The sequence below is a fragment of the Pelodiscus sinensis genome, chromosome 3 (genome assembly GCF_049634645.1).
Source record: "Pelodiscus sinensis isolate JC-2024 chromosome 3, ASM4963464v1, whole genome shotgun sequence".
Taxonomy (NCBI): Eukaryota; Metazoa; Chordata; order Testudines; family Trionychidae; genus Pelodiscus; species Pelodiscus sinensis.
The window spans coordinates 76796246-76811460 of record NC_134713.1 but is presented as its reverse complement, the minus strand read 5'-3'; the positions used below and the strand labels follow the sequence as shown (position 1 = coordinate 76811460).

At 38.9% G+C, this 15215-nt stretch overlaps 1 protein-coding gene across 1 annotated transcript in view; it reads left to right on the top strand.

Moving 5' to 3' along the window:
* The window catches only part of SEC63 (SEC63 protein translocation regulator), a 121253-nt gene that overhangs the window by 70881 nt on the left and 35157 nt on the right, over window positions 1-15215 (top strand). The window contains exons 8-14 of the mRNA XM_075923967.1: window positions 85-193; window positions 5297-5391; window positions 6617-6749; window positions 10905-10997; window positions 12464-12618; window positions 12999-13146; window positions 14985-15067. Of these exons, the coding sequence (XP_075780082.1) occupies window positions 85-193; window positions 5297-5391; window positions 6617-6749; window positions 10905-10997; window positions 12464-12618; window positions 12999-13146; window positions 14985-15067 (816 nt within the window). The remainder of the gene's footprint in view (window positions 1-84; window positions 194-5296; window positions 5392-6616; window positions 6750-10904; window positions 10998-12463; window positions 12619-12998; window positions 13147-14984; window positions 15068-15215) is intronic.

Here is a 15215-nt window from a genome sequence, read left to right as displayed (position 1 = left end):
ATGTGTGTTAATGTATTATAGTATTTGATAGTTATAATTAAAAGATTAATCCTTAACACACTCTATCCTTATTGAACGTCTTAGGGTTCTTGGTGGTACCGATCAATACGCTACAGTGGAGATCAGATTCTTATCCGCACAACTCAAATTTATACGTATTTTGTTTATAAAACACGAAATATGGATCTGAAACGTAAGTAAAAAAGGCGTCTGAGAAAATAGTGTGAAGTGTGAATATCGGTGTTGCTTCTACTTCATACTTGGTACAAAGTTGCATTTTAAACTGCTTGGGGCTGGCACTCTTCATTTGAATATCTAAGTACGGTAGTTCACATGAGTGTTTAAATTTAATCCCATGTAAAGTTGGAGAAACGGAGGCACAGGAGCTGATTTGTCCACGGTCACATGTTGAGCCACTGCTAATCAGAATTGTAACCTTGGTCTCTATGCCCCCTTTGCTCCTGCTGTAATCACTGTCACATGTTGTCATTCATAAACTTACTGTTAGAAAAATCCCAAATCCTAGAATTCTGGGGACCCAGAATACTTTCAAACATTTACCTTACCAAAAAGTTAAATGTAGAATTAAAGGTACCACTCATAACATTATAGTCAAGTCTGTCATTCTAAATATTTTCTCTGAAAGACTTCAACTGTAAAACCTTGTTCCATGCCAAAATATGGAATGTCCATTTCAGATGGCTTGTTCATTCCATGTGTATATGCTGTACCCATTTTCTGTCTACTTGAAAAAATCATCTGTATAGGGAAATGCCACAGAACTCTCTTAATGGATCTTACCCTGCTTAGTAACTCTTTTGCAGCAGAATCAGACTTGTCAATCAAAGCACCTTTGAAGACCAGGATAATTCCATCTTCCTACAAAAACTGAAGGTTTAACACACCTCAGAGCAGCAAGAAAACAAAACAAAAAATAATTAAAATCGGGTCCTCTTTATTCTTAACAATGGATTTCCTGGATTCTAAGAATTGCTGGGTTGTTGTTTAGGGTTTGGGGCTCTACAGCAAAATTGCAGGAAACACTACTTTTCATACTCCAGCAGCTTCTTGTAGCTTGTCTAAGGCATTTTTCTGCCAGAAACACTTAACTAGCAACCTGAGAAATAGGGATTTCAGGGAAAAGCACAAAAATGCCTGTGTTAACAAGACCTTGCTCACACCATGGTTTGACCTGGTTCCCACTGCTTTTTTCACCCTCCTATAGCTGGTGAGGGATGAGAGAGAAAACAGCCCAGACATGGAGTAACAAGCTGACTGTAAGGAGCCTCTTGGCCCACTGCTTCCTATGTCTTCTTTAGGAAGGTGTTAATCAGGCTTTATGTATCATTGCCTTTCTCACTTCAGAATTTAGTGAAATGACAGGACTTCCCCATGTCCTCTCCGATCAGAGACTTAGGGAACCTCTGTAAAGTTCAAGGAGCCAATTAAAGATATCTTCACAGTACAGTTAGCTTTAGTGTTACCTTACTTGGCCTCTGTCCACACACACAAAACTGAATAAAGTTAAGTGCTGCTTTAAGATTGAGCTAGAAGATGCAACAACTTGAGTTCTAACAACTCAACATCTATTTCAATCTGCTAATTCAGTCACTGTGTGATATCAGTCAAATCACTGAGTGTAACTCCAGTGTTGAGTTAGCACATTCAAGCTAACGTAGAGTGAAGTCTGCCCGTTGTATATAATCTCATCAATGATTTTTTTCAGTTACACTTTATTTCTATAGCACAGCAGCAGTTCTCTCTCTAGATTCCTTTTTCACAGATATCTTAGTATCTTAGGGTACGTCTAGACTACAGGGTTTTGTCGACAAAGCTTCTGTCGACAAAGAGCGTCTAGACTACATTCAGTTCTGTCGACAAAGCAAGCTGCTTTGTCGACAAAACCCTGTAGTCTAGACACAACCCTACATGCAATAACACCTTCTGTCGACAGAACTCTGTCGACAGAAGGCGTTATGCCTCATAAAATGAGGTTTACCAGCATCGACAAAACTGCTGAGTTCTGTCGACGTTATGTCGACAGAACTCAGCGGTAGTGTAGACGCAGGTATAGTTTTGTCGACAAAAGTCCACTTTTGTCGACAAAACTCTGTAGTCTAGACACACCCTTAGAACATTGGTGCCACTCTCCCTCTATGCTACAAAGGAATGGAGGAGACCCTGGAAGGTGAGGCAGAAATTTGAAGATACTCTGCAGTAGGAAGTATTTTATCTGAATTTCTTGTTCTACCTAGTAGCCTGTGAATTAAAGTATAAAGGAATTACTTCCAAAATTATTTTTGTAGAGCTTTCTCTATCTAGCTAGGTCTCAGAGCTGTAGCTGTTCCCTGCCTGTCATGATTGAAAATCTGATACTGCTTCTAAGGAACTGCGAGCAGGGGTAAGATGCATTGTAATGGGTTTGTAGTCTTTCCTGCTTGAAGAAAGAAATTTTTGAGCAAGTTATGATATATTTTTCTATACTCTATGGTTCTATACAAACTTCCTAGCAATAGAATAGCAACTAAACTCTCCCTGCTTTTAACCCCTGCTATGAAAAAAAAAAACTAGAGGAACAGATATACCTTACTACATACACCAAAGCAGAAAGAGAACTTCTTCTGTTGGGCTAACTGAGGAAATAGAGTAGAGAGCCCTTCCATTGGAGGACCAAGTCTGCAACTCACAAAGCTAGGGACAGTTATCAGTCACCTAGGTGGTTGCCAGGCAGGGGTGGTGAGCACATTGCCCTACCGAAATCAATCTGACAGGGCTCTACTAAAGTTTATCATTATCTATTTACTATTGCTGTTGTATTAGATTGCCTCACAATCCAGTGCGTTTATGTTCACAACATTATTATGAAGCAGAGAGGAACTACTATCCCCATTTTGTAGATGGGAAATTGAAGCTCAGAGACACCAATTTACTAAGATTGCACAAAGTTTTATGGTAGAGCAGATAATTGAACCTGGCTTTCTTGAGTCCTTTGTTTGCACTCTACCAAGAGGACCATTTTAAATGGTATAAAATCAACATCATAGGTGGAGAGGCTGACATGTGGGACAAAAGAAAAATGAATAAAGAAGAAAAGACCAGAGCTGTGAAGGGCCTTAAAATTGAGGATAAAAAAGTTGAATTAAATATGGTGGCAAACTAGCTTTTTCTCTTACAGAGTTCTCTCTTCCATCTTTAGAGGGGATATCAATACTTATCCATCTCTTTGTAAAGTGTTTTGAAATCTGAGTAGTAAATGCGGTAGAAAATGTTACAGTGTTTTCCATTTGCAACAACCTGAGTTATAGCAACTCATCACTGGTAATCCCATCTGTTGATGTCAGTCAAATCATTTTATGTAACTGGAGTGTTTGTTTTGAAATGTGATTTCTCTCTCCTGCATTATGCTAGCTCGAGTGCAGTTAAAGTTAGCACATTCAAGCTAACTTGTAGTGAAGTCTACACACTGGGAATGAATCATAGTGTGCTGCCTGGGTGTCTTATAGTTATTAAAAGATTTCTTTTCCCTTCTCTGAGGATTAAGGGACTAAAGAAGTAGATGACTTGATCATCACTGTGAGCAAGGAGTATACTTTGACTGCATATTTTAATTCAAAAGAGTTGCTTTTCTTCATGCTAAGGTCCACAGATCTATTACAGCATATACTTCAAGATGTTTGTAGGTTATGGCCAGAACCAGACTTCACAGTGACTGGCAGCAGGGGAATGTATCATCTCTTGAAGTTCCCTCCAATTTTTCTGGTTCTACAGTGGCCACTGGCTCAGCCCCCTGCAGGAAGTGTCGACTCTAGTAGAGTAAGCCTTCTGATGTCTGCATTCTTCAATCAGCTTGAATGATTTTGATGTCTGAAGATATCGCCAATGTACTGTGACTTCAGACAGGTAGTCCTTACAACGGTCATAGCATTCATTCCCTAAATAAATTCAAGGGGAAAAAAATCTTCTTTGGTTAATAATGAAGTACAGCCCTTAGGAGTAATGACATTCTTCTCTGAGATTAATCATGTCTCCTGTTGAGATCTGCTTGATAGCCATATGACAATCAATATAAAAATCATCAAATTCTATATATTCATCATTCAGTCTATAACAAAGCCACTTCCTTTCATTTGGTAGATGTCATCTTCTGGCCACTAAGGTAGGAAGAAGATATGTGTATACAATCGACCTCATTTTGGGTATTCACATTTAAAGTCTGATCTTGCTGTGTGCATCCTGGAAACGCTATCTCAATCCCATGGTAATAGTTCTGTAGACCTTAGCACAAAGAATAATATGAAAATGTATCTGTTTACCTTAAAAATTCTTGTCTTCAAGTAAAAAGTTCACAGATTTGTCCCACTCTGGAGACACATGGATCATCCAGAGTAGAGATGAAAGTTGATATTCAGTTATTTAGATGTGGTTATTATGCTGAATTTACCATGCCCTGTATTAAAAGAAATGTATTATTTTTAAAACTCACGCATGTGCAGTGTAATTTTTTGAAAGCTGACTTCTTGAACTAAGAGCAGATGCTCATTGAATCAGGAGGTTGTGTGCTCTACCAAACTGCTGAGTGTCACTGACTACCTACAGCAGAACCCATTGGCTTGGTACTGCAATCCTAATTCCAGCCTGGTGAGGAGAGGAGACGGTGGGTAAGAGGGCTAAAAACCGAGCCCCCCCGCAGCTACCTCATTCACGCACTACCATAGTGCCTGTTTTGCATGGCTAGACCCATCTTCCCATTCTTGGTACTGCTACCAGAAACATGAGGTCACAGCACTCTTCAGGTTTGTCGAGTTCGTATCTGAATAGCAGCCTGATCTTTGTGCTAGGCTGCAAAGCCCAGACTGTGTAGCCAGGCCCAGCTCTACAAGACCAGAGCCATTAGTTAAGGGTGATTTCTGTGGCTTCATTTGAACCAGAAACCTTTGCCAATGTTTGAACAGAAACTTTCAAGGGAAAATAGTGTACTCCCTTTTGTACACCACCTTTTTGCTACTTTTGGGGGTGGAGAGAGACCATCCCAGCCACTTCAGTTGATGTGAGGAGAAGTTTGTATAAGCACATTGGAAGACTGTCTACACAGCAGCTTCAGCTGCTATTAGGGGAATGGGACCAGGGTCTTCTGTCTCCTTTAGGACTACAACCATGTGACAAGCCTACTTCTTTAGAAACCTTAAGTGTATCCTCCTAGCTGTTGTATTGTGTGGAAAGACCATTTTGCAGACAAGAGCTGCTTTAACTAATTTTTGTCAGGTGTTCTTTGTGTTTTCTTTGCTGTGCTTTGCAGGGCTTATAATGGTTTTAGCGGGAGCCTCTGAATTTGACCCTCAGTACAACAAAGATGCTACAAGCAGACCAACAGATAACGTCCAGATACCTCAGGTTAGTTAATCCTTAATCCTGAAAGATACTTCACTGTTGTGAAAAACAAAGACTTAAAAGGGGAGTTAGGCATTTAGATCTACATTGAAGTCCTTAAAGGTTCTGAACTCACATTGCTTATTGAAAGAAAAGTACATTTAATAACACGCTTAAAGAAAAAAAAATCAAGCAATATCACCAAAGCTGTAGTCCTATTAATATTTAACTAAACTGAAAATGAAGCATTTCAACATATTGGGATCATCAGATCAAATGAGTTAGTCCATATTGGATTGCAGTTAATTAGTCAAATTAGTTATATTAAATTAATACTAAAAATAATTCTTAGCAATTCAAAGGAATAATTTAAGCTGGCTATCCATTTGGTTACAAATTCCAACTAAATAATTTTATTAATCAGTTCTGTAACTGAAATCTGGTTAATACCAAAATCAAATTATCTAAAGTCTGAACTACCATCTCAGAGCCAATATAAAGCTTCCTTCTCAGACTTCAAGTCTTGTGGCATGAATAACCCTTCTTTATCTCCGCCCTCCAACCTGGGCTCAAAGATATTACCTTGGAGCCATGCAGTTTGTTCCAGTCACATTCAAATTAAGAGGTCCTCTGTAGTATCAACTTGGAAAGTACATCTTAAATCAACAATTTTAAACGTGTGTATTCCAGATACTGTCTCCCCACCATATATATACTGTGTGTGTGTGTGTGTGTGTGTGTGTGTGCGTGTGCGCGCCTGCGCCTACAAATAAATAAATTAAATAATTTGAGGAAGCGGGAATGATCTGGTCTAGGTGAAAGATCTTAAGATGAAATTGTCATCAGTTCACAGAAAGTTTAATGTGAAAATATTATAAAATAGATGATTGGAATAAACTATCAATTAAATTTATCAACATTAATCAAAATTAAAATAAATTCAAGCTTATGATCAGTTTAAACGTCCCAGTTTCTTCTTTGCTAATCTAAAAAGACAGTCACATCCTTGAGGCATTGAAGCTGTAGTTTTGTTTTGGAACTGGACTGTAATTAAAACAGCTGCTCCTCTCCAATCTTCATCTTGGGGGAGAAGAGTTAAAAGTGTGTCAAGATAAAACCCCTTTGAAATGTGACCTGTAAAATATTATTCAGGTTTTGTGTAGTGATGCAAGCTTTTTTCCTTGTGCTATGTTTATCATTTTGGTACTAAAATAGCCATTTTTATTTGTAATTATTCTGTTTCCTTTAGCTAATCAGAGAACTTGGTAGCATTAATTTAAAGAAGAATGAGCCTCCGCTTACCTGCCCTTATAGCCTGAAGGCCAGAGTTCTCTTACTGGCTCATCTTGCCAGGATGAAAGTTCCTGAGACACTTGAAGAAGGTAATAATGATTCTTCAAGTACTTGTTCCTGTCAAGTCCTATCAGGAGTGCATGTGCACACATGCACAGTGGCTGGAAGATTTTCCCATAGCAGCGCCTATAAGGTCGGCCTTGACGCCCAGGAGTTGCACCTTCATGGTGTAGTATAGAGCCCTGCTGACCTGCCCTCTCTTCACTTTCTTCTTACTGCCAGTGATGGTAGGCTGGAACTTGCTGTAGTTCTTGCTTTCTCAAGCGCACTTACATTCTCTCATAATCTTATCTGTAGATAGTTTTTCCAGTTGTAGTTTATAGTTATAGTTAGTAGGGGGTAACCCTCCTCCCCCAAATTTCTTTCTGACCCCTGGAGTCATGGCATGCTTCATTCTCTCAGGTTCAAAAACCGTGTAGTCTGCACAAAGCGTATGCCAAAGTGCGACCCTGACTCTTCCTACTTAGTGCCCTGGTGAAGATCACCCATGGGATTGTCGTCCCATCTGCTGCCAGGAAGTCTAAAAGACAGGGAACAACAACTGAAAATACTCCTTATGGAGGCAGCTCTATGCCCCCATTTAAACCTGGTACAGAGGCACCAAGCACCTGCTTGTGGGAACTATCTTCTGGTTTGTCACCGAAAAAAGACTCCACACAAAATTTGACAGGGGATCCCTTGAGGCCTATCCAAGAGGTACCGCTCTCACTTGCCAGTGCCTCAGAAGAGAGCCTCAAGAGCCACAGAGAAAAAGCTCAGGTCATAGTAATAGCACCAGCCTGGCTCCATCAGCACTGGTACATATGTCACTTAGACATGTCTGGGGAGACACCAGTAGACCTACCACTCTTCCTGAACCTCCTGATGCAAGACTACGGTCATCTTTGGTACCCAAACCTCGAACTGCTTCACCTCACAGCATGTACATTTCATAGCTGGACCCGGCAAAGCTGGCCTGTACACATCAGGTTAGGCAGGTCCTCCTTTGCAGTAGAAAACCATCTACCAGAGCCACCTACTTTGCCAAATGGAAGAGGTTTTCAATCTAGTCAGCTCAGCACCACTTGCCACTAATGCTGGCTCCAGTGCCACTCATCCTGGACTATATAAAAGGGTCTCTCTTTGTCAACGGTCAGAGTGCACTTACCCACCATAATGGCTTTCCTCCCAGGATTATAGTGCTGGCCTTCTATGTAGAGAGAACAAAGCCATTCCACAAATGAAATGGATCTAGCTATTTGTGGCAATTGCAGACAAAACAGAGGGCCAGCCTGTGTCATTCCAGTGAATCTTGTCATGGATTGCATTCTGTGTTCAGGATGGTTACAGGCTAGCATGAATTCCCATACCTCCTATCCCAGTGCACTCCACCAGAGCTTCATTTACAGTGTTTCTCGCTCAAGTCCCCACTCATAAGATTTGTAAAGTGGCAACATAGTCCTTGAGCCGTATGTTTGCCACTCATTTCACTATTACCCAGCAGGCCAGAGAAGACGTGACCTGCAAGTGAGCAGAGCTCCAATCAGTCATAGGCTCTGACCCCATCTCTTAAACTTGGGCTTATGAGTCACCTGACTGGAATGGACGTGAACAAACACTTGAAGAAGAAAAACTGCTATTTACCTTCATGTAACTTGTTCTTTGAGATGTTGTTCATGTCCATTTCAATACTTCCCAGTCAGAGTAGACAGCAAGAAGGAACTGGGGGAGGCGGGGAATGTGGAAAGCAAGGATCTATATTGGGCACTATGAGGGTGTGACTACAGTGAACACCCAGGCTGACTTTACAGGTGCTGCTATGGGAAAATCTTCCAGCCACTGTGCATGTGCACATACACACATCTGATTGGGATGGATATGAACACCACATCTTGAAGAACAATAGTTACAAGAAAGTGAGTAACTATTTTTTCTCCTCTTAAAAAGTTCTTTAGGAATAGAAGCATCATTTCATGTTTCTCCGGGGGAGAGGGGCGGGGGGCACGGGAGGAATCTTATTGGACATATTTACAACTGAAGTAATTTACCTTAATCACATTTCACTCGTTTTAGTTCTTGGTGGAGCGATAGCAACTCTGCCTACCCCAGAGTTGCATATAGTTTCTTGTCCTTTCAAAAAAGTGTGAGAACCACTGAATTAGATGTATTTAATAGTGAACAATTCTCCTTCATGTTATTTCATACATTTATGTTCCACTGTATGCATGGAACTCAGTGCATTTGTATCAGACTTTTGTCGGTTGTACCAGCAAGTGCGAAGGCCCCCACTATTCTTGTGTGCCAAGATGAGAGAATAAAGGGGAGTTTGGTATTATTTCCTTTTGATGGCCTTTACCTTTGAACTTTTGGCAACATCATCCTTCTCACTGCAATCATAATAAAACATTTTTGGTAGCAGCTACCTTTGCAAGGAGGGTGTTGGCGGTCCAGGCACTTGGAGCCGACCCTTGTTTTACAGTATTCCACAAAGATAATACCTTGCTTAGACTAAAGACATGTTTATGCCTAAAGTGGTCTCTGAAATCTACTTCAACAAGACTATTTGTCTCCCAGTGTTCTTCTTGAAGCCTCATTCTACCAAGTCTGAAGAATTTCATACCTTGGATATTCAGAAGTTTCTAGCATTTTTACCTGAATCACATAGTCTTTCAGAGTATGTCCACACTATGATAAAAGGCCTTTGGCTGTCCCAGATCAGCTGGCTTAGGCTCATGCTGCGGGGCTATAAAATTGTGGTGTAACTGTTCAGGATTGGGCTCCAGGCTGGGCTTTGGAGGCCTTCCTCCCTTGTGTAGTATTAGAGCCCCTGTTCCAGTCCAACCCTGAACACCTTCACTGCAAATTTTAGCCCCACAGCTGGAGCCCTGTGAGCTGGAGTCAGCTGCTCCGAGTTTCCGTTCTGTGGGATTTTTATCATAGTGTAAATGTACCCTCAGATTTCCCTAGATTTTGTTCATAGTCTGTTCTGACAGGACTAAAAGGCAACCTATTATCGCCTACATATTTCACGCTGGATTTCTGACTGTATCAAACTTCGCTACAATCTGCCAAAGGTGTGTCTTGCACCGAGGATAACACCTCACTCTGACAGGGCTCATTCTGTTTCGCTAGTATTTTTGAGCAACGTTCCTCCATGTGGACGGTTGCAAAGCAGTAATGTGGTCATCTGTGCATACCATCTCTAGACACTATGCTATTTACTAAAGATCATGCAGACTTCAGCAAGGTGTCTCCAAGTATTCTGAAGCCCCACCACCTGTAAGGAAACTGCTGGTAAATCACTTACAATGGAATGTATAAACTCACAATCTCTCGAAGGAGAAAAAGACTGTAATTTTACTTGTATGGTATCTATTCTTCAAGGTGTGTTTTGCATATAAGCATTTCACGACCCTTCTACTCCCCACTGCTTCAGGTTTGACTTACTAGTCATATGAAGGAAAGAAGAGGGAGGCAGTGACCTGCCCCTTTCATACGTTTGGCCCAACACGTGGCAGTAGCAGAGCTGCATATGTCACCTACTGGTACAGCTGGCAAAAGTTACAACTTGAGTGCATATGTACTGTTGTGGAGTGTCCATATATGTGCCACCCGTATTGAAGAACAAGTATTATATGTGGAAGTAAACACTAAAAAGTCTGACTAAAAATTCCTTTCCCTCTCATTTGCCCCATTTTCAATCTGCTGATTCTTGTGATAAATTTCTCTAGTTGTCCGTAACGTCTTCCAATTTCACCATTTGATTTCTGTTGTAAAATTCAAGTAGCAAATCTTTGATTGAAAACCTTTACAGGCCTTTACATTAAATGAATCAAAAAGAGCATAAGTCTATTTTTTTTTCTTAGTAGGTAACCTTTAAGAATTTTTTTAAAGTTCTTTTACAATGACATTCTAAATGTTTGACTTTTATTGAAATGTGTAACTTCTGTTAGACTTCTTTTATAAATACTTCTGAGTTGTTGTAAGGTGGTGGGAGTTGAGCATGACCAGCATTTAGCAGAATCAGACTCATTGTGGTTTAAAATACATGTGTGTTAGAGAACAGCTTGTAGAGAAGGAAAAAAGATAGGGTGTGTGACTGACTGACTAGGTGGCTTTCTAAATGACAGAGGTGGGGAGCACATAGTTAGAGAAGATAGGTAAGCAGAGAATTGGAAGGTTTTACCAAATCACTCATTTTGCAGATCAGCAATTTATCCTGAAAAAGTGTCCTGCTTTACTTCAGGAAATGATTAACGTAATCTGCCAGTTAATAATAATGGCACGTAGCCGTGAAGGTAAGGAAAACATTATTATATTGTATTTAAACTAGAAAATCTCACTGTCCGTTGAACTTGTCTTTGAAGAGTTGTTGAGCTTGTGGGGAAACATTGATTTTGTACATTTAGATATTTTTCATTCCTTTATAGTCTCAATGGGAAAGGATGTCTTTCTGAAGAGTTCAGTCTCCTGTACTTCCCCCATTTGTGCTGTAAGGATATGTATACCCTCAGAGTTAGGGGGGAGCACACATAATCACATTAGTTCTCATTGAGCTATTGCAGGTAGTACAGGGAGCAGTGAGAGGCTAGCATCCTTAGTATATGCCAGTGGAGCAGGGTTAGGTTGTACTCAGGTGTCATACTTGAGTCACCATCCATTTAGCTCAATTATGCAGCTATTTTTAGTGTGCTAGCTTGAGCAGACACACATCTATGCAAGTTGGGAATCTCACCGTTAGCTTCAAGGGTAGGTGTACCTACAGCAGTGAATACCCCCTTTTCAGTGTTAGACCGCTCCCCTACACTGTCTTGTGATTGATTTGATGACTCCATGACGCAATGCATTTGTAGCATTACCATTAAAGAGTAGAGTTACAGATCTTTGGAAGGTAAGTCCTGAGATGTATCCCTGTCCACATCTGATCTCACCCCTTCTGCGAGTCTAAGATTTAGTCAACATTTCACTTATGTATTCTGTCCTTTCCTTCAAATATATAAGTATTAAAAATACTCCCCAAGAGAAGAATGATATATAGGTATTTGTAACATTACAAACACTTTTGTCTTATGGCTTAAAAAATACTGGTAAAACATAACTAGTTCCTTTGTACACCCCCACCTAACTATGTTAGTGCCCATATTAACATTTTTATAAGCAAATTTTCCAGCTTATATTTAGAAGAATACCAGTAACCCCCGTGAATGAATGTTTCAGTCCATTATTTTTTAAATGCTGCCCTCTCTCGGGGGGGGGGGGGGGGGGGGAGAGGGAGAGGAATTATGTAAAAAACTTCTAAAGTAAACTAGTTCGTTTCTGTTTTCACAGGAATTTAAGTCTGTACTTTATCCTTTTAAAAATTATAATAGAAATTAAATCAGTTTGATTATAATCAATAGGCAGGCTACCCCAACTTTCTCCTTGATGTCTTGACCAACCTGCAGTGGTTAGGAAATAAATTATCCTTTTACACAGCCCTTTGCCTAGTTTGACACAACCTGAAGAAAGAACATTAACAGGCACTGAATTTTTCATTAAACTATACTGTAATAACTTTTATAGTAAAATGGCCATCAATACTATTTAAAATCTTTATAACATTAAGAAAATGTCATATGCATTGCAAGGTACTACTTTCCTTATGAACTTTTAAAGTTGCTGAGCTGATCAAAATATTTTAATTTAATATGTTGTGTATTATACATTTCAAAGTATACTAGAAAAACATGTCAAAAATGGTCTTGTAAAATTCATTCTCCCCAAGAAAGGGAGTTCCATGCGCCATCGTTGGGATCTTTGGAAAACTGTATGAAGCTTTCCCAGATGGCTGTCCAAGGACTTCAGCAGTTCAAGTCTCCCCTTCTGCAGCTCCCTCACATTGAAGAGGACAATCTTAGGCGAGTTTCCAATCATAAAAAGGTATACAATTACAGATAATGCTCAGTCTTTTTTTTAATCTTTATATTACTTCCTTTATCCTGCTTCTGTCTCTCAGTAGGCAAATTAATAGCTCACAGAATAAAAAGCACTTGCTCAGGGATGACTTCTTGTGCTTTATGTTCCTTAAACTGTAACAGTTAGCTTTATAGATGAAAAGGAGCGACTATTTGCCACAGATAAGTTATGATCTATAGCATGGTTAATTATGGGATAGGCATATTGGACAAAGCGCAATATCTTGTTTATTCCAGACTGTGGGAATGAATTGAACAAACAGCCTTTGTGTCGGCATTATTGCATTAATTAGAGTTCAATTTTGAGCAAAGTTCTTTTGTAGTGTTTTTCTTTTTTCAACTAAGTTCAAAATCAAAAGTATCCAGGACATGGTGAGTTTGAAAGGACCTGATCGCCGCAACTTACTACATTTCCTTGAAGATGAAAAATATGATGAAGTTATGGCTGTATTAGGCAGTTTCCCACATGTCACTATGGATATAAAACCACAAGGTAAGATGGAACATTGTTTCATTGCTGTATGTGTCTTCCTTCTTGACAATTTGATAGTCTGCTGGTCATAATGAGTTAAGATTCTTAAACACCAATTCCTTACATTATTTATGTAACCTGGAAATTGGCAGACTTTCCTGAATGACAGGCTCTCACACTTCAGATTTATAGTTTGAGGAAAATAAAGTATATTAAAGCATCTTGCATACTTAGAGGTCATCAGCAATTTTATCTAGAGGTACTGATACAGTATTTAATTGTTTGATTGTGAGAGCAGTGTGTAGTAATTGTTGAGACAACATAAATCTTTCTATCCTTTGCCTTGTAAAATTAAAGAAAAAAAGGTGGCTAAGGATTTCATGCTTGTGCTTAGCTCAAGTACTAAACTATCCGTTTTTAATTTGAGATATTATATCAGAGTCATTAAAGGGTTGAGAGTATTTTTGTGAGAGTGAAGGTGTATTACCCTTGTGTTATGAGCATATTCTGCTTTGGATAACCATATAGCACTTGATTAAAATTAAGTACACTGTTTCAATCGCGTATTATTCTCCTTCATTTGCTCTCTGAAAATGTGCTGCTAACAAGTGTTCCCTGGAAGCTGCATGGCAGCAGTTTCACAGATGATTAGCAGCTTAAAGGGAACACTGCTGCTAACCAGTTGCTTTAGGCTGCATTGCAGTGGAAGGTAAAATGATCATTGATCACTTTCCTCACAGGAGAATTGAGACTTAATGTTAGTAAAGGTCTGAAATATTTGGGTAGTGCTAACATTTATTTGCAGTTTTGCAGATATGTTTTGTTCAGTTAGTGTTAGATTTGGCTTATACATAGTCCTTATTAAGACATATTTGCTTTATGAATTTAAGTTAAAAATATGTTAAAACTATATAGCAGGCACTTTCAAACCAGTATATTTCCTTTATCAATGTTTAGCAGGCACAGAGTGCTGATGTTTAGTTGTGTTCATAATTGTCATGCAGTCCTTGACAAACTTGTACCCCTTCGTGTTCTTGCATGCTACCCTTCCCTGTGTACGTTTTTGCATTTGACAAATACACATTTATTTTAAAATTGTGCCAAGGAGGATTTAACATTTTTGCTTCTACCTAGATTGACGGTTTTCACTTCTAATTATAGATGATGGATGTGTGAAAAACTGAGGAATACTTTTATTTTTCATACCAGAATAAAAATATAATATTTTTCAGTCATTTTACTGCATTCTACAATAAGATCCTCTGAGTGCATTGACCCTAGTATAGGTCTTTTGGTCGATGTTATAGTCAAATTATTCAGTAATATTGTTTCCTTTTCCCCCCTTCCTCTTTTTGAAAAGGGATTAAGTGCACGACTCTTAGTTCAGTTTTGAAATTAAGATATTAATCATTCAAAGATCAGGCAAATCATAGTTTTGGTTCCCAGAACAACTGTAACTTAGTTCCCTTGCTCACGTGGTATTTTGTGGTATGAAAGTTTTATGTTTTAATTTATAAAATGCTACATAGTTATAATTCCCACAACAGCCGTAACTTGGAATACCTTGACTTTCCTACAAGTAAACTCACAACCTCGATATTTACTTGGTATAGTTTTATACTATTATTGCTACTTATTCTGTTAATCGATGTATTCTAGATAATAGAGAGTGCTTACAGATGCAGATGAAAGTCTTTATTCTTGGAAATATTTTCAAATTCTTTTCTGTTAAATTTTCTCTGGAAAACCTGTATGATTACACTCACAATTTTTTCTTGTCACTGAAGTAATTCTTAATTGATTTCACATTTTTTTAAATTAAGCAAGAATGGTTGAATAGACGTTTTGCTTTTCTTTAGTTTTGGATGATGAAGACAGCAACAATATTACAGTGGGATCGCTAGTGACTGTTTTGGTTACATTAACAAGGCAAACAATGGCAGTAAGTAATCAAAGTATTTATGACTTTGGTGTAATTGCAAATGCATTGTGATTAACCTAGAATGTTTTCTTTGGAGCTTGTTTCTTGATAATTTTCTGGTAATTGACTAAAAACAGCATTCATAACTTAAGCTCTTTTGTTGTCAAAA